Source organism: Thamnophis sirtalis, unplaced genomic scaffold (genome assembly GCF_051295495.1).
Source record: "Thamnophis sirtalis isolate CommonGarterSnake01/CBP01778 unplaced genomic scaffold, rThaSir2_p1.2 scaffold_6, whole genome shotgun sequence".
NCBI classification, from domain to species: Eukaryota; Metazoa; Chordata; class Lepidosauria; order Squamata; family Natricidae; genus Thamnophis; species Thamnophis sirtalis.
In genome coordinates this window covers 77,237,696-77,257,462 of record NW_028261386.1, presented here as the reverse complement: position 1 = coordinate 77,257,462, position 19,767 = coordinate 77,237,696, and the positions used below count along the sequence as shown (strand labels likewise).

Sequence of the window (19,767 nt, the reverse complement as noted above, 5' to 3'; positions counted from 1 at the left end):
CTCCAGCACCATAGTTCAAAGGCCTCAATTCTTTGGCACTCAGCCTTCCTTATGGTCCATTTTTCACAGCATACAACTGGTGAAACCATAGCCTTGACTATATGCACGTTTGTTGGCAGGGTGATGTCTCTGCTTTTTAGTATGCTGTCTAGATTTGCCATCGCTTTCCTCCCCAGGAGCATCTTTTAATTTCTTGACTGCAGTCCCCAAGATACACACCCTTGAGATCCTCAATCCCAAGAGGATTTCAGAGAAGAGACATGTTCCCATTTTTATGCCATGTTTATTTTGTCAACACTAAAAAGAGAACTTTCATCGCAGCCACTCACTGAAAACTTCATTTGTTTAAAAAAAGGGCAGATATTGAAAACCATCTCTCTCCCATTTGAAAAAAATCAAGAGCTTCTACTTGGTTGCAAGTTACATATTTTTTGTCTGTGATCATTACATACACACACACACACACACACACACACACACACACACACACACACAAATGCCAGACCTGCTAACTGAAAAGGAATGAGGGGGGAGGTGTAATATGATATCTCTGTGAATAGAACCAGCTGTTGGCATTGATTTAGGCAAAATCTTTGGATATTGTTGTTCCAAAGCTCCTCCATTCCCTAGTAAGTCTTTATAAATAGGGTTGCTGTATACAGGTCCTCAATTCTGGGATAGATATTTATTCTTATCTATGTCAATTGAGGCAATGGGGAGAGTGGATTGAAAGCCGTTAAAAGAAAAAAATGATAAAATCTGTTTAGTCTTTAACAGGTTTCCTGCCATAAAATATAGTGTATCTTTCCATTTGCTGAGTTGGATAACTAATATTCACACTTCTTCAAGCTTATGCACACACTTTCTACATTTGTTGACCTGACAAATTAGTATTTAAAAATGCCTATAACTTATTACATTAGCCAAACAGAATTTCTAAGTATGGTACAGCACCGCCATCTAGTGGCAATGTTAAAGACTTTCTGCTACCTTTACATAATAGAAAATCAACCATCTCTACATACTGTATACTGATTTGTAAATTCTCAAAGGGATGGAAGTCTACTATACTCAATCCAAGAGCAACAGACATAGCCATGGCCTCCCTGTTTGATGATCAGGTTGCATAAACACTTGAGTTAACATTTTGTACTCATTCACCCTCATGGCTTTACAGAAATGACTTAAGGAACACTTATAAAACACACAAAATCCACATCTTGTACTTCCTAGACAACTGAATCCCCTCCCTGCTTCTGATATATTAAGTGATATGGATTAATGTTTTTTAGATCGTTATAAGGTGCACAGAATCATTTTCATGCTCTAATTTTTGGTCATTTATATATATAATTTACATCTGTTGATTCAAAAAACACTTATTTTGATCTTATATTTTTCATCCATACTCATTGCATTATCTATCCTAACATCTGCTGCAAATTTGGATTCTCAGCCAACAACACAGCATGATCTGCATACAAAAATGCACACATATTCATGTCCCCAAACACATCTCTGGTATCAAAATATTCCTTACACAAATCAAACCTTGGCTTGTTCCCTGCTCACAGCTGAACCATTTGTCAGGCATTCTATTTAGTCTATTGTATTCTGCAACCAACTTTCAATATCATATTTATGTGCAATGTTTTATAATTTAAGCCTATTCAGCTTGCCTTATATCTAAACCTACAATTTTTTCATTTTCACTTTTTCCATATTTTATAAAGTATATAAGAATATGATATTCTGAATTTTTAACAACCATTTTCCCAAGCATACTCAATACACCAATCCCCATAGTTTTCGCATTTAATCCTAAAGTTCTTTCATTCTAAAATTGTCCATTAGCATTATACATGTTTATTTAATGACTTAAGAGTCATTTTGCACTTTTATTTTTGGAGGGTATATACAATAGTGAGATATATAGTAGATATAGCAATAAATGGATATATTTCACTCAAAGACACAAAGTGCAAATTACATCTTTAATCCAATCAATTTATTTTATATACTTGATACACTATATTTATCACTGATTTTCCTCCTTTCAGAAGCTCAAATTTCACAAGCTAACTTTCTATATTTACCAACTTACAGAGATTTTGAATCTTTATAATGAACATGCCAAATTTTTATCATTAACATGAGTGTAACAGTATAACTTATTTAAGTACCGTGAAGTTCTTGATACATAACTTTTCAAAAAATCTAATTTATTAAATGTTCTCTAAATTTTATTTCCTGGACTCTTCCTCAAATTGCAAGAAATTATTCAAAAGCATTCAAATTCCCATGTTACTAAAAGGAATTTAATTTGTAATCCATTTTTAAGTTTTAGAAATTTACATTCTTTCAGAAAATCGGCTAACCCGTTTTTTAAGAGATACAATTAGCACTTCAAACCTACACGTTTGCCACAATTAGGTTCAAATTAGCTTGATAGAGAGGACTTTCTGGTGATGTGATATTTTCAGTGATGGAATAATTAGCAATTGAACTGCAACATATTATGAAAATAATCTGAGGATCACTTAGATCTTGTTTCTATAAGATTTTCTGTTCTATTATTTGCAAGCTGTATATCTTGAAGATACATTTTCCCAGTTGATCACATTCCATATAGCTTTGAGATAGTCAGGTCTAACATTTTTATATTGAAGATAATATGCATGTTCCCATACATCAATTCCCAATAGAGGAGTCAGTCCTAAAAAAAGAGGAAAAATATTGCTAAAATACTGCAAACTTTAACAAGTTATTGCCACAAACATACCCCCAACCCCAATTTTAAAAAAAGCCTATAGGACTATTACCCAAATAAACACTGACCACCCAGTTACTAGTACTAGCTTCTTTCAATGGCATATAAAACATACTTTTCAAAATGAACCTATTTCCTGACAGGTTTAATTACTCTCATTACACACCCATCATGCCTCTTGGAAGGAACTACAGGTAGTCCTTGACTTATAACAGTTCATTTAGTGACCGTTCAAAGTTACAATGGCACTGAAAAAAGTGACTCACTTAACAACTGTGTTACTAACTTAACAACCGCTGTGATTCACTTAAGTGTGGCAAAAAACCTTTGTAAAATAGGGCAAAGTTCACTTAACAAATGTCTCATTTAGCAACAGAAATTTTGGACTCAATTGTGATTGTAAATCAAAGATTACCTTCTTCCTCTAACAGTGTTTTTCAACCTTTTTTGTGCAAAGGCACACTTTTTTCATGAAAAAAATCACGAGGCACACCACCATTAGAAAATGTTTAAAAAATTTAACTCTGTGCCTATATTGACTATATATAAAGTAATTCTCTTGAATAGGAATCAAATAAACAAAAAGAAATTATTTTATAATTGTTCATATTTCCGTTTACTTACTCAGTGCGAAACTTATTTGAAACTCAAAGTTATGTTTATTCAAGGTACCCACTTAATTAAAAGTGTTATATAATATCAGTATCATTTAACAACGGTCCTGCTTAGCAACCAAAATGTTGGCTCAGAAACTCTGGTATTGAAGCATTCAAGTCTTAAAGCTGTCAAGTTACAAGACCTTTTCACCCCTAACCCTTTAGAAAAAAAAATCCTAAGGGTCTTCAAACCTGACAGCTTTAAGCCTTGTGGACTTCAACTCCCAGAATTCCTTCTCCAGTCATGTTGGCTCAGGAACTCTGGCATTGAAACATGCAAGTCTTAAAGCTGTCAAGTTACAAGACCTTTGCACACCCTTTAGGGAAAAAAAACCCAGGGGTCTTCAAACCTGACAGCTTTAAGCCTTGTGGGCTTCAATTCCCAGAATTCCTCCTCCAGTCATGTTGCAGCAACGTCATTTGCGTGGATCTGCTCCATCTTCGGTTGTTTTCACAGAGGGCAGGGCTGAAGATGCCAACGAGCCCCCGCCGCCACTAGAATAGCTGCGCCTCCTCCTCCTCCTCCTCCTCCTCCTCCAACAGCACCTGCGTGGAGCCTCTACACACAACCGGTGTGCTCCACAAATGTTCCTGCTCACTGTTCCTGCTCACTAGCTCAAAAGGACCCTTGCTGTTTCTCCAGGCAGCCCTCGCCCCTCCATCCAGCCGAAGGTCGCTCCTGGCCAGGCAGGCTCCCCGCAACTGCTCAGAGGCTCGCTCTCCCCCTCGTAGCGCCGTGAAATCCTTGGGTGGCTCCCAGCTCCTCTGCAATACAGCCAGTCCTTGACTTAGCCTCCACGCAGAACATCTGAGCTGACCCCCATGTTACCCCTCCCCCTTCCTCCTCCGCCGTGCTTTTGAGGAGCCATTTGGCCGCGGGAGCTAGTAGGAAGGCGGCGGAGGGGGGGCAGGGAAAAAGGCCTCATGGCTTCTGAAAAACCGCGGAGGTGGAGGCGGCGGCAGGGGTAACCCAGAGCCCAGCTGAGGTGCTCCGAGCGGAGGGGGAGGCACCGCTGCTGCTGCCATGGGCGGGGGCGCCTGCGGGAGCTTTGGAGGCTTCACCTCGGCTGCAGCGTTGGCGGCAAATCCGGCAGTGCTGTTGGAGGAGGAGGAGGCAGCAGCAGCTATTCCCCTCAGCTTCAGGAGCCTGTGGCAGAAATCACTGTGTGCAGTTTGAAACGGCTGCGCGGTGTTTTCTTGCCACGTGCACGGCCGCGCAGCCGCGCACCTTAGAGGGAACAGTGGCTGCAGGGACTTAATAGAGGCATCCCTGTGTCCTGAAAGCAACTTTCGGGACACAGAGATGTCCCGAGGCAAAAACACCCGGCGGGTGTTTTTCCCACAGCACACCTTACACTATGTCACGGCACACTAGTGTGCCACGGCACAGTGGTTGAAAAACACTGCTCTAGGAAACAGTAGTGTTTCTCTAAATACGGTATTGCAAATTATAAAGGTGTAGAAAGAAGAGTTATTTTGTTAATCCTAGAAAGTTGTAAAAATTGCGTTTTTGTCTTAAGACAGAAAGAGAAAGCAAATGCTCCTCTTATAGATACAGAAAATACCTCCTAAAATATTCTTATTCAATGCAAAACAGGTTCAGGTTCAAAACAGGTGGTCAGCCACCACAAGACTGAAATGAGAAGCTGGAAAGAGAGACTAAGTTATTTCTTACCTGCAGGGAAGAAGCAGTTTGGAAATTTTTCCACCAACAGGTATTATTTTATATCAATGTCTGAACATCAATATGCCTACAAACATTGCTCGTGTCTGGTTTACTCTTTTGTTTTTTTATCCGAACTGCTATGCAAGTGAGACTGTCAGAAACTAGTTCGTCTCATGAATAAAGCAAAAGCATTCACTAGTGAAACACAAGCAGAATCATCAAGGCTCATATTGCAGCCATGGTGGCACAGTGGTTAGAATGCAATATTGCAGGATGACTCTGCTCCCTGCCTCGAGTTTGACCCAGACCGGCTCAATGTTGACTCAGCCTTCTATCCTTCCAAAGTTGTAAAATGAGGGAGTGTTGGGAGCAATATGCTGACTCCGTAAACCATTCAGAATGCTGTAAAGCAGTATATATATACTGTAAGTCTAAATGCTAATTGCTATTGTTTTATTCCTTCTGCAGCTAAAAATGGTCTTTAACAGATGTAGTCAACTTCCACCTAGAGAATCTTACCTGTGGTTCCCTGGAGAGGGTCCTGATTGGAACAGGCAGCAATCTGGAGTCTATTAGATTCTTTATTAAAACCGAGCCATCCCCAACCTGAGCCTTGGACACCAACTGAAACAGCTGTAAGTTTCTCCTTAAAACTTGCAAATGAGCCAAAATCACGTTTAATGGCTTCCAAAAGCTCTCCTTAAAATGAGAAATATATAAAGAGTCTGCATTTACATAGCACTTGTCTTTTTTTAATCAGGTAGCCCAAACAACTATTTCAGATTAATTCCAAAGACAGTTGGTGTAAATAAATCAACATAATCTTAACCAAGGTGAAGAAAATAAAAGCAGCCTTAAAAAAGTACATATTTTGTTATGTTCCTCCCATCAATTCAATGCAATATTAATCATAGTAAGACATCCATTATCATCCGGATTATAATTGTAATTTATCAAGCTGCCTCCTAATCAAGATTAGAGAAGGATATGTTAGTTAATGGTAATTGTTTAGCAATGCTGCTACTATAATGCTGATCCACCAGAACAGTAAGCAGCAAAAGTCAAGAGCTATTTCGTGTTTGTAAAAGAAGGGATATCGGAGGTGGTATTCAGCAGGTTTTGACCAGTTCTGGAGAATCGGTAGCAGAAATTCTGAGTCATTCAGAGAACCGGCCTCTAACCGGCCTCGCCCCCATCTATTCTCTGCCTCCAGAGTCCCAGCTGATCGGGAGGGAATGCAGATTTTTCAGTAACCTTCCCCTTGAGTGGAGAGGGAATGGGGATTTTACAGTATCCTTCCTCTGCCACACCCACCAAGCCATGCCACGCCCACCAAGCCACGCCCACAGAACCGACAGTAAAAAAAAATGAATCCCACCACTGGGTTCTCTATCTATGAGCAGCATCTGGGTAGAAGCCAAATTTGGGCAAATCAGAATATCTAATCAGAGGCAGTATAAATCTGGTATGGACATCTCCATAAAAGGAGCAACGAAGAACATATTTTGTAGTTTCCACTTCTTTGGAATCACAGGGGCAGAGTCTTGGTATTTTTTTATCTTTACCATCCAATACTGCAGAAGGAGAGTTTGACATTGGCAAGAAAGTTTTCTGATGGCTGGGTATTTCTAGCCATGTAAGGTAGGTGGCAGAAGAGACAATATATCTATTGCATACTGGTAACAGGAAGCCTGGGGCCTTCTCTAGGTCTGTTTGCCTCTTTGTATCCTTTATCCCTTGCTTCAGGGCGTGTTTCACCTGATCATATTCCATTTTAAGAACTGAGGCGGGAGATTAGCCAAGATTTAAAACATTAGATTCAACAGCCTTGAATCTAACAGATTGAAAATTGTCCTAAAGAATGAAAGATGCTAATTCTTGAAGATATAACTTGAGTTTTAACCAAATGTTTATAGAAGTTGGGCACTCTTGACTCAGCTTTTATCTTACCTGTCTATAGTTAGAATAGAATAACAGAGTTGGAAGGGACCTTGAAGGTCTTATAGTCCAACGCCCTGCCTAGGCAGGAAACCCTACACCACTTCAGACAAATGGATATCCAACATCTTCTTTAAAACTTCCAATGTTGGAGCATTCACAACTTCTGAAGGCAAGTTGTTCCACTGATTAATTGTTCTGTCAGGAAATTTCTCCTCAGTTCTAAGTTGCTTCTCTCCTTGATTAGTTTCCACCCATTGCTTCTTGTCCTACCTTCAGATGCTTTGGAGAATAGTTTGACTCCCTCTTCTTTGTGGCAACCCCTGAGATATTGGAACACTGCTATCATGTCTCCCCTAGTCCTTCTTTTCATCAAACTAGACATACCCAGTTCCTGCAACTGTTCTTCATGTTTTAGCCTCTAGTTCCCTGATCATCTTTTTTGCTCTTCTCTGCACTCTTTCTAGAATCTCCACATCTTTTTTACATCATGGCAACCAAAACTGGATGCAGTATTCCAAGTGTGGCCTTACCAAGGCATTATAAAGTGGTATTAACACTTCACGTGATCTTGATTCCGTTGTAGATGTGTAGAGAGCTGTTCAGGTGAATTTAGATTGTACCCTCTCCAGAGAGGTCAAACATGAAGCTGGAGGGGCAACCAGAGTCCCTTAAAAGAACTGGGCTAGCAACGCAGCCTGAAAGAGCTTAAGTGCAGCTGGAACATAAGTCTCCTTTGGATCAGAAAAAAACAAGGGACTGTCAGATCTTTGTCCAGTACCAGCAACATATTCCCATGGATTTTCCTCAAACCAGTGGCACAAATGACAACTCCTAAATACTTAATGCGAATCACTTGTTTTATTATTGGCCATTAATGCTCCATAAACAAAGCTCCGGCCTTTTGGTGAAAGCCATAATCTTGATTTATTTCATGATTATCAATTGCTGTATTGGACCAAAAGAATTTATGAAAGCAAACTAAAATATTGGTATTAAAATGACATAAATGTTAATACCAATGTTTTGGTTTGCTTTCATAAATTCTTTCCTGATTTCTAATTTATATTTTTTGAAAACCATATAGAGCCGTGGTGGCGCAATGGTTAGAGTGCAGGCTACTTCTACTGATCACAGGCTGCCAGCAGTTTGGCAGATCGAATCTCACCAGGCTCAAGGTTGACTGAGCCTTCCATCCTTCTGAGGTGGGTAAAATGAGGAGCCAGATTGTTGGGAGCAATATGCTGACTTTGCAAACTGCTTAGAGAGGGCTGAAAAGCACTGTGAAGCAATATATAAGTCTAAGTGCTATACAGAAATATTTTAGTTGCCACTAATAAATATGTCCCAGCATGGCATCTGAAAAGATGCCCCACCTCTAGGCCCATGAATTTGCAGACACTGTAAAACTAACTCTAATATTAGTAACATGAAGAATTTTCTTTGTTAATAGACCCTGAGAACATGGATATCGTCGAGGCAGAAGACAGAACTTTTGTATCTATATAATTATTATTTCTCATACCAGACATTATCATTGTGTCAAGCTAATCCTGAAGGCTGCAAACAGGAGTGTGGGAGGGGTTCAAAATGGCAGAAGTAACTGGGCAAAGTCCCACTTTTTTAACATGTGTTGCACACACTATAAAGGTAAAGGTTTCCCCTGTCCAGTCATATCCAACTTTACGGGGCAGTGCTTATCTCAGTTTCTTAGCCAAGGGAGCCAGTGTTGTCTGAAGACCCTTCCGTGATCATGTGGCCAGCATAGCTATATAGCGAGGTGCATGATATTGTTACCTTCCCACCAAAGTGGTACCTATTTATCTACTCACATTTATATGCTTTCGAACTGCTGGGTTGGCAGGAGCTGGGGCAGGAATGGGAGCTCACCCCATCCTACAGCACTCTGGTTCCAAACTCAGGCTGTCAGCTTTCCAGCTGACAAACTCATGTCTTTAACCACTAAGACATTGTGCCCCCTTTTTATACATTAGATGCCTGTAAAAAGGGGCAGGATTTTAATTATCTGGCCTGTCTGCCATTTTGCTACTGTTGATCCTCCCTGTGGACACCCACGTTGCAAACATTAAATAAGCATTTTGGAGTGAGGTAGGTCAAACATTCAGATCTGATTTTTATTTGCCGCTGATAAAGAACCCAATTTGTTTTATTTAAAACTTAAGTAAAATTTCTAAAATAAACCCAAAGTTTACTTAAGCCTGTATCAATATTACTAAAAACTACCATAAGGTAAAAGTAAAGGTAAAGGTTCCCCTCCCACATATGTGCTTGTCGTTCCCGACTCTAGGGGGCGATGCTCATCTCCGTTTGAAAACTGAAGAGCCAGCGCTGTCCAAAGACATTTCCATGGTTATGTGGCCAGCGTGACTAAACGCTGAAGGCGCACGGAGTGCTGTTACCTTCCCACCAAAGGTGGTCCCTATTTTTCTACTTGCATTTTTACATGCTTTCAAACTGCTAGGTTGGCAGAAGCTGGGACAAGTAACTGGAGCTCGCTACATTATACGGTGCTAGGGATTCAAACTGCCGAACTTTCTATTACCATAAACCAGTTCAAATACAAACCTTTTGGCTCTCCTCCACCTTTAGGAGACAGATTTGTCCAAAAGATGCTATGATTAATGTGACCTCCCCCATTGAACTTCAAAGCTGGTTGAAGAGACACCTGGGCTGTTACATCCCCTGAAGATGGAAAGAACAGAGGAAAAGCAGTACTAAGTTCTAACTCAAAACATCTTATGCAAGTGCCTTCCATTTAAGAATTCACACATGTATTCAAGTACTGTCATGCACATTCTGAATTAAAACATGTGTTGGCATTCTTCAATTCAGCAAAATCTCTAAACTGTTAGGAACTTAACCTGGCTCCCTTTAGCTCTGGGTTCCAATACTCCAAATCCATGCTTCTTCATATCAATTTCAAGGAATTGTAATTGCTGCTTCCTGACCCACATCTGAATTAGGGGAAAGATAAAACAAAACTTGCTTTCCCAGCCTTTTTTTCTTGAATGTATCTTTAATTAGAAATGGAAATAATGCCAAAAAGGAAAACTCTTATGCTGAAAGCTTGTTTTGATAAAAAAAGAATCATCAGACTAATCAAATTTTCCTCTGATGAAACACAGAATGCAACTTGAAATACAATGCAAATATAAATCGGCTTTATGCAAATTGATTATTTTCTGCTTCATGCAGTTTGAATAAGATTCTTTTTATTTATCTCTAGACCACACACCAAGAACAATGCTTGGCTACATCCTATGAATAAAGATTTTTGGATAACTGTATTTGCTTTTCTTGCAACCATCAACTAAAAGCACTCCTGTTCCAGTTTAATTATTAAACTCTTAGGGACTATATCTCTTCTCCGTATTCTATCTGTAAAGCTTCTATGAGCAATTATTGAGAAACATCATACAAAGTCCTCATGAATAGTATGCCGGTACCTTAGAAACAAACTTATAAACTTAAGTTACCTTCCAAATGGCAAGGATTGACAGTTATATTCAATAACTTACCATCTGGGATAACATAATCCTCAATAACATGAGGGCAATTGTATATACGTTTAGCTAACTCCACTGATATTACTGTATTAGTTTGCAATCTCATGACAGTGGAAGGCACAAACGACAAATGGCTTCCTCTGCTTACCTGCACAAGTAAGGGAACAATAAATTTCAACTATGATTTCCTCATAACCTAAATATGTTAAGGCTACTATCAATTGCTAGCTGATATGATACAGTACCTTCTCTTTAACATATTCATTTTGCATACAACTCCTCAAATTGGTTTCATTATTGTTTGTCAGTCTTTTAAACTCAAATTTGACATGTGGATCCTGGACTCTACAATGGCCCCTATTGCACTCCAGTTGGGTAAGAGAAGATAGGAACAAAATTACTGCATTTACCGGTATATGCCATGTTTTCCTCTGAGAATTCAAAAGAGTTTGTGTGAGGGTCTGACTCACTGACAGTTCAAAGAAGATAGCTTTCACCTTGAATAATTATTCCTCTTAGCACAGAGGAAATAAATGTACATAGAACAGTCATAAAGAGTCAGTTTTAGCAGGAATAAAACCAGAAAGATGTACAGTGATATATTATTCCCAGTACCTTTTGCCAAAGCCTCTTTGTATTTTTCTTCAGCAATATTCAGATTATTTACATATGCAGCATGATGTTTGCTGTGGTGAAGCTGCATAATTTCTGCACTGATATGTGGTTGCAAAGCACCATAATCATAGGGCAAGTCAGGGAGAGTGTGCTTTTTTCTGGAGGCCAGGCAACCAAGAGAGGTAATCAGCGCAGTGTTATTTCTGAAAGACAATAAATAAATTATATAATAAACATGCATTGATTTTCATTTTGTAGGATTTTTTTTGCTATCACCCAATACATTTAGTTGTTAAAATTTTCATAATCATTATTATCTATCATTTATTGCCACAATTACCCATATCATCATTACTTCTATTTCCCTGTGAACTGAAGAGAAACAAAACCTAGCCCAAGACAATGACAGGGCTACAGGGATCACCCTAAGTATGGTTTATGTTAATATCACACAATTAATTTGTTCGCTCTCATTACACTCATACCTGAGATAGAGATGAGGTATGGGAAAGAGGTAACTGTCCTCTGAAATGCAACATAAGCATTAAATTCAACAAGCAAACAACTGATCTCAAGCTCTGCAGCCATCTGTAGATATCATCTCCAGCAGTCTCTTATTTACATATAGGTAGCCCCCGATTTACAACTACAATTGAGCACAAGAATTCCACTGCTAAGCAAGAGAGTTGTTAAGTGAGTTTTGTCCCATGTTACAACGTTTCTTGTCAGTTGTTAAGAGAATCGTTGCGATGGTTAGTAACATGGTTGTTAAATGAATCTGGCTTTCCAATTGACTTTGTCAAGGTCCCTGAGGCACTGCAACTGTTATAAATACATGCCAGTTGCCACGTAAGAGAAGAATGGTGCAATGGTCCTAAAAACTAGTCATGTCACTTTTTTCAGTGCAGTTGTAACATCGAATGGTCACTAAGCAAATGCTTGTAAGTCGAGGACTACCTGTATTCCTTTGTTTGAAACAGCTTCTTCTAATTTTACCAAGAGTGTAAGACGTGCCCTCCTCTCCATGGGAGATTCTTTCATATCTTCTGTACTGTGATACACATTTCTTTCAAACTGAACTACATCTAATATTTGTTTTATTCTTTAAATGTATTTTACAAATATGAGCTGTATTGTGCATGTGGATTGGGAACACTAAGCACTGACTATCATTTATCACTTATTACTGCTAAAAATAAAAGTCTGAATTTTATTTTTCATTAAAGTTGATATTAGATTTCTTTTGTGCTTCTAGTCAAAATTATGTTCTTAATCAGTAAATAAAGCTATTGCCATCCCATCCCCCAATTCATTTATTCATTCTTTTTCTTTCAACATTTATACAGGTGCTTATCTTATATCAAATCCTGGGTAGCTCCCAGCAGAGTTAAAACAACATAATAAAACAACATACATATCTCCACAAACATTAAAATGTGACACCAAAGTTAAGCTATAAAATGCAATTATTGTTTTTGTTTCTCTTTTATGGAAGAATATATATAATGTTTACTAATAAACTGTCAAAGGGGAAAGTGCTAGAAAAACGTTGTCAGGGTTACTACACTTGGCCTCTAAATCCAGATTAACACAAAATGACAGCACATGCAGAAAACTCATTTTAATTCTGGGGGTGGAAACTTCCAAAAAGCAAGTATTAAAGAAGAGCATGTTCATGGAAATCTATGTCCAATGGAACATCATCAGAGCACTAAGCTATTTGCCAGTTGGTATGGAGTCCGAATAGGGGCGTTGTAAGCTGGAGGTGAGATAGAGAGAAGATCCCCACCTCCACGTTGCTAGTCCTCTCTGTTTTTTAGTTTATTTAATCTTCCTACTTTTTGTACTATCTTTTTTAAACTTTTTAATTACTTTGTAAGCCACCAAGAGTCACCGTTAACAGTGACATGGGTAGCATCCAAATTCAATGAATAAAAAAACTCCGGTTTATAGAGGGAGGAACCAATGACTTTGGCTAATGACAATAATTTACCTAACAAGGTTAATGTGCAATTGCCAAAGCCGGTTCCAAAATTATTGAAAAGCATGTCATTAGCGGACTGTCAGTGCTAGGGACAAATAACAGTACATTTAAGCTGCACAGTTCCTTTGGACACAGAATAAAAACTATATGCAAAAAATTAACGGGGTAGCTTCATGCTTTGCCCATCCAGCTATACTGGCTTTCACTGGGACGATAAGCCTGCAACTCAAATGAATGACGACCCCAACAATGAAGGCCTGCAACTCAAATGAAGGACGGAAAGCATGTCATTAGCGGACTGTCGTGCGAGGGACAAATAACAGTACATTTAAGCTGCACAGTTCCTTTGGACACAGAATAAAAACTATATACAAAAATTAACGGGGTAGCTTCATGCTTTGCCCATCCAGCTATACTGGCTTTCACTAGGACGATAAGCCTGCAACTCAAATGAACGACGAAAAGCATGTCATTAGCGGACTGTCAGTGCGAGGGACAAATAACAGTACATTTAAGCTGCACAGTTCCTTTGGACACAGAATAAAAACTATATGCAAAAAATTAACGGGGTAGCTTCATGCAGACCCTTCCAGCTATACTGGCTTTCACTGGGACGATAAGCCTGCAACTCAAATGAACGACGACCCAGAGAGTTGAAGGCCTGACTCTGTAAACCATTTAGAGGGAGGTGTAAAGCACTATGAAGCGGTATATAAATCGAAGCGCTATTGCTATTAGCTCGGGGCAGCCGTCTTCGACTGAATCCAAGCGTCCTTCCAGCAGTGCTCTCCTCCTCCTCCCAAACAATCCTCCCTCGCGTCCTGCCCATTCCTAATCTCCCGCCTCTCGTCACGTCCTTGGCCGGGAATTCAAGGGCTTTCGGACCCCGCAAGGTTCTCACCTACGGCCGGCCGCGACAGCTAAGCGGCAGAGCATGACGGCCGCGGGGTTCACGAGACAACAAGGACGGCGCACACCAAAAAAGAAAAAACACCCTCCGCGGGGGACGACGTCGCGCGCGCAGCTCTCGGCGTGCCGCGAGCCTTGGGCCCCTTTTTTTCACTACGGCGCCTGCGCAGATCCGCCTCGCCCTCCTCCTCTTTGGCGGAGGGCATCTTCTCTTACCGGGCCTATAATGTGAGGTGCCGAACTCAGAGGCGGAGAGGCGGAAGCAGTAGCCTGGAAGGAATTGGGAGATGGGTGTGGCTGACTTTGGTTTGCCACCGAGTTGGAGTTTCTTTTCCAAATATTTGTTCGTGCATTTGTTTGTTTGTTATTTACTTACTTATATATTTATTTATTTATTTATTCATTATTATTATTATTATTTGTTTATTATTATTATTTGTTTATTATTATTTGTTTATTATTATTATTATTTATTTTATTTATTATATTATTATTATTTATTTATTTATTCACAAGCAATGACCAGTTTGGATGCCTTCTCATCGCAGGTGAGAGAGGGAGGTTGGCTCCCAGTTCCCCAGCCACCAAGCTAGCCAAGCAATTCTGGGGATTGAAGTTTACCTGTCTTAAAGGTATTAAAGTTAAAAAACACTGTACTAGTCCTTTTCAGTTAACAGAATAACAAAAGGAGCTCTTCTAGTCCAGCCTTCTGCATAAGCAGGAGATCCTATACCATTTCAGACAAATCTCTTCTTGAAAACCTCCAGTAATGGAGTACCCACAACTTCTGGAGGCACATCGTTCCACTGATTAATTGTTCTCACTGTCAGGAAATTTCTCCTTAGTTTAGGTTGCTTCTTTCCTTGATTAATTTCCATCCATTGCTTCATGTCCTGTCCTCAGGTGTTTTGGTGAATAGCTTGACTTCCTCTTCTTTATTGCAACCCCTTAGATGTTGGAACACTGCTATCGTTTCACCCTTAGTCCTTCTTTTCATTAAACTTTACTAGACATAGCCAAGTCCAGCAATCATTCTTTATATGTTTTAGCCTCCTGTCCCCTAACCAGATGTGGCCTGTTGTGGCAATACAACTTGCGCTGGAGAAAGTAAAACTTTTCACTCCGTCCACACCCTTCCTGCTATAACTGAATGGTTTGTGATCTGGCCTAGAGCAGGGTTGTCCAAACATGGCAACTATAAGCTGGCTGGGGAATTCTGGGACTTAAAGTTCACAAGTCTTATAGCTGCCAAATTTGGAGAGCCCTGGGCTAGAGCTACCTGACCAGTGGAGTAACTGACTACTTCCATCCTAACAACTAAATAATGAGAATGTAGCAAAACTGTCCAGTGTCTAGGGTAACTATTTCATAATACATTAGAAGTTATTTCATGTTACCTTTGCTGCACAAATATTACTAAAATGCAGCTCACTCCCACCTCACAGAGGTAACAGCAGAAATTAATTTAGTTTCTATAATAATGGAAATTAATGGCCGTAATTTCTGCAGCCCTGATTGATTTAGCAAATAAAAAATTTCATAGTTCTCTAAAGTCCCCCAAACAGGCAGAATTTTTAATTCTCTCACAATCCAAGAAGATGTTCAGGGATTTTTGTGTGTGTCCATGTGCAATTTTCTTCTAAAAGCATTGATAAGCATGGTGACTATATGGTGACCAGAATTTAGTCGATCCATCAAGTCCTGCAACATTTGCTGAATATAAAAAGCTAGAGAAGATGACACAATTCCTTTTTTCCCTCATTCTCTGGCTAATTGAATTGTGGTTACTGAATTAACTCAGCTATCTGGATTTCCAAGGCACATTGAATCAAAAATGTCACTCCAAACTAGTTGATTTTAGCATACCACAATGCATTAAGTATCCCAGCAAGTATTGTTAGTCATGGTTTCTGATATAATCTACAATTGGGTTGAGTAAACTGTGGTTAGGTTACCTCTCAGAAAATGTACTGTGTGAAGACCTCCTGTATCTCTTTGATGTTACTTCCTTGGAGTCTGTTGGAAGTGCTGTTTCCTAAATCAACAGGATAGTTAAATAACAAATAATGAAGACTTTGGTCCTATTTAAAATAATAGGCAACAAACAATCTGAAGTTAAAAGTCAAGCTGACTTGACAGAACAGCAAGAACCCTTTCAGAGTCTCACCATTTCTGGAGGTATCTTTTTGGAGTCCAGAATAACTTGGTGGAGTCTAGACCAGTAAGATAATTTTCCTACCAGCATAGTTTCTCCTTCTATGCTGGCAATCCCAGTGCATAGGATTGAGCATCAGGATCAAACCTCCATCTGATCCACTATAAGGACAAGGCAAACTTTCACAAATGCATTAGGGGACTGCTAGAGATGACATGGAAACTTACCCAGCTCAGGACAGGTATCCCAGGCACGAGTTATTTCTGAATCTTGAGTTCTAGATCCTTTCAGATGGTCCAACTTTGCTCAGATCTGTCAATATGGTAAAAGTAGGGATTGGCTCAAATTCTAGTGCAGGTAGAATATCTTAGGATTTTAGAAGGGGAAATGATTAGTGTGGGATACAAACAGGGACCATCTCCTTTGAGATGCGCAGGATGGTAATTTAGCAACAGGAAGAAGATGGCCATTGCTTTGCAAGGGTTGGCACCAAAGTGTAGTTCTGTACAATATGAACCACATGAATGACCTTGGAGAAAATACACAGAAATGGTTATAAAAAGAGAAGCCCACTTTAAGTCTAGGAAAGAGAAGAAACGTGGTAAAGAAGCTCAGTTTGGCTCCACCATAATTTGCTGGGGTATAGGAGACAGGGAAAAGAAAACACAATCAGCCTTTCAAATTTGATGCCAACACTCTTAAGATAGAGCAGGTCAAGAAACAGACGCCACAAGCTTAAGTGGAACAATATTGATATAGTCCTTAGTAGCAGAATTTTGAAGTTATTTCTGGCTTTCTACAAGTTCATGGGAGACAGATAAAGGAAGATCTCTTATGGGAGAGTTGTGTGGGCAATACAGTTTTGCTAGTAGCAAACGCAACTAGCAGAGGCCAGACAAGGAGTTCAGCCTTCCTTCTAATCCCTGGACTAGGATATCATTCCATTTTCTTTATCCTAGCCAAATTTGCTAGGATTTGCTGAGATGATGTTGCTGCTTCTCAGCTCTGCCCTCTACCATAGAAGCAGCCGGTCTTCTGTGTTCTGTGATAGCGACATGGAACACAAGGTCCTAAGAAGTGCCAATCTCACACCATCCACCCTGCTGCCTCCCTATCTTTGCCTGTTATGTGCGGAGGAATGCCACTGGGTATAGAAAAACAGCAGGCTTCAAGGAGAGCAGAAAGGCCAAATAAGATGTGTGAGGGCAGCTAGTGTGGCTTGGTGGTCAGGCAAGTGACTTAAACATGAAAGGATATCCAAAGCAAAAGGGCATGGACACCGTAAAATGTTGAAGTTGCCCTTGGCAACTTCACAACATTCTGAGTGATTTGCATTGGGTACAACCTGGTTTGCAATGCACAGAATTGCAATGCACAGAATTGTTGCCAGACTCTGCTCTTGTTCTGCCTGGACAAGACAAAAGGTGGCTGTCTAGACAGTGAGTGTGATGGCTCTCAAATTTGCTCATTACTTCAGTTGAAAAAAACCTGGTCTTTAGACCAACCAATTAAACGAACTTATGAGAAATTCAATAGCAAAACAATATTTTATGTTAAAATTACTTGGAATTTGCTGCTACGGTTTAGTAATGACCATTAGCCTAACAGGCTTTTAAAAATAAATACATTTATAAATGTAGGCAATCTTTGCCTGCATGCTGTTTTCAAATCAAATTTTCCTGAAGTTTTCTTGCTTTTTTCTTTCCAATAGCTTTCTCTAAGCTAAGTATATTTAATGGTGGAAAATAGCTACAAGTTTGAATGCATGACATGACCTATCATAGTAAGATGTGGTTACATGGATTTACCAGAAAACAAAATGGCAAAGCTCCTTTCTACCTTTAGCTTATGATATGATTGCCCCCCCCCCACTCGCTCCCTTCAAGCCAGGCAACCATCTTCCAAACTAGCTGCTTGGTTATACTTCCCCACACTTAATTTTCTCAGAATGCCTTTGGGTGTTTCCATCTTCTAGTGTTTTACAACTTGCTTGTTTTCTATATACATTTTTACTTGAACATTTGGAAAGAAAAAAAAACAAGATAGGTCAAGAAGCCTGGTAAGCATCTAAGTTGCTGATGGATCTACAGGAATATAGAGTGCCATATTGGAAGTTGAGATCACAGATTTCTCCTGTGCGCTGCTTGGAGAGTCCAAGCATGAATTATCTTCTGTCTATTTGGCCAGAGACTGAGAAGTGAAAAGCTTTGGCCATGACTCTTCCTCTTGGCTGAGCCCCATTTTTCTTCTCAGTCTGGCTAGAGAGACAGAGTTTCTCATTATTCTTGCTTGGATTCTTCCAATTGGTGAACCTGAACAAAAAGTAAGAAAGGCTAGTTTGAGCTGGGGACTTCTCCCCCCTCCACCGAGTTGCAAAGCTGCATACATTTTTACTTGAAAGGAACTTTTGGAAAGAAAAAAACAAGATAGGTCAGGAAGCCCGGTAAGTTGCTGATGGATTTACAGGAATATAGTGTGCCATATTGGGAGATGAGATCAGAGATATTTATATGATCATTACAGAAAATAAGTTGTCAAACTTACCCAGGCATTGCTGATTTTCCAGGATGTTAAGGAACAGAATGCAAGATCAGTTAGACCAGGGGTTTTTGAAGTTTTTTAGAAAAGCCTATTAAAATAATTTACTGGAAGTTCTGTTGCCTGTCTCTCAACACACATAATGCTGTGTCGACATAAGCACAATTGCTCTCTGGGGGAGCGTTTCTGAATATTCTGATATGTCCTCTCCTTCCCACAGTATTTTAGAAAAACTGTTATGGATTCTCTTGTTTAAGTGAACTTTTTTGCCCTTTGTTTCTCACAGAATTCCGTCATGTTCCCCTGGAAACTTAGGGTTCTCTTGAACATTCAGAAAAACACTGGTCTGGACTACATTGTGCAAGTACCATGAAGCTTAAAAGCAAATGTATCATTTATACAAAGTTACTTGACAACTTAAGATCCCCCCAAAATACTAATTATTGATGCTTTTAAAGTACAATTTTACATTAGAATGATGCACGTTTATATTAAATATATCAAAATTGTAGCTATCTCTAATTCATCAATTGTAATTGGGGGGAGGCGTTGTATGTGTGCCCTTAAGTCAGTGTTGATGTGTGACAACTGTCTGGATAAGTTCCTGCAAGATTGATAAAGATTTCAGAAGTGGCGTCCCTTTTCCCTGGATTGCGTGAGAGATTGGCCCAAGGTCACCCAAATCGTTTTGTGCCTAACACAGAACTACAGCACAGTTCTAGATTCTAGCCTGGTGCCTTAACTACTATATGGCTCTCTGTAGTGGCTTTTAAGGATCCATAATGCTTTTTATAATATATTTATATTTATTCTATAATGGTTATAATTTACCATTCATGACAAGGCTATAATAGGCTACATTTATAGACTTATTCTTACATGCAGAGGAATACACAAATTTCAAGATGTGTATTCCTCTGCACATAAGACATTCTAATTGCAATATATAGACAACTTGACTACAGTCACATTGAGGCATGTCAGTTGACAGGTAGATGAAAACTATTGT

At 39.5% G+C, this 19,767-nt stretch overlaps 1 protein-coding gene and 1 long non-coding RNA gene across 2 annotated transcripts; one reads left to right on the top strand and one right to left on the bottom strand.

Annotated features, from left to right (window-relative positions):
- Positions 1-1,980: 1,980 nt before the first annotated feature.
- Positions 1,981-14,225, bottom strand: SOD2 (superoxide dismutase 2). The gene is made up of 5 exons (XM_087718226.1): positions 14,058-14,225; positions 11,173-11,375; positions 9,617-9,733; positions 5,612-5,791; positions 1,981-2,716 (listed from the first exon to the last, which is right to left on the bottom strand). The coding sequence occupies exons 1-5, from the start codon at positions 14,090-14,092 to the stop codon at positions 2,574-2,576; spliced, it is 678 nt and encodes a 225-aa protein (XP_087574352.1). The 5' UTR covers positions 14,093-14,225; the 3' UTR covers positions 1,981-2,573.
- A 26-nt stretch (positions 14,226-14,251) lies between these two features.
- On the top strand, positions 14,252-19,269 carry LOC148045042 (uncharacterized). Its single transcript, XR_015697015.1, has 3 exons — positions 14,252-14,408; positions 14,582-14,697; positions 19,045-19,269. It is a non-coding gene; the product is annotated as an uncharacterized LOC148045042 (long non-coding RNA).
- Positions 19,270-19,767: the final 498 nt, after the last annotated feature.

Excerpts from the sequence above, each read along its gene's own strand:
- SOD2 (XM_087718226.1), bottom strand. The coding sequence starts at position 14,092 with ATGCTCTGCCGCTTAGCTGTCGCGGCCGGCCGTAG. Across the intron at positions 11,376-14,057 it reads GCTGTCGCGGCCGGCCGTAG|AAATAACACTGCGCTGATTA; the intron begins GTGAGAACCTTG and ends ATTGTCTTTCAG. Across the intron at positions 9,734-11,172 it reads CAAAGAGGCTTTGGCAAAAG|GGGATGTAACAGCCCAGGTG; the intron begins GTACTGGGAATA and ends TTCCATCTTCAG.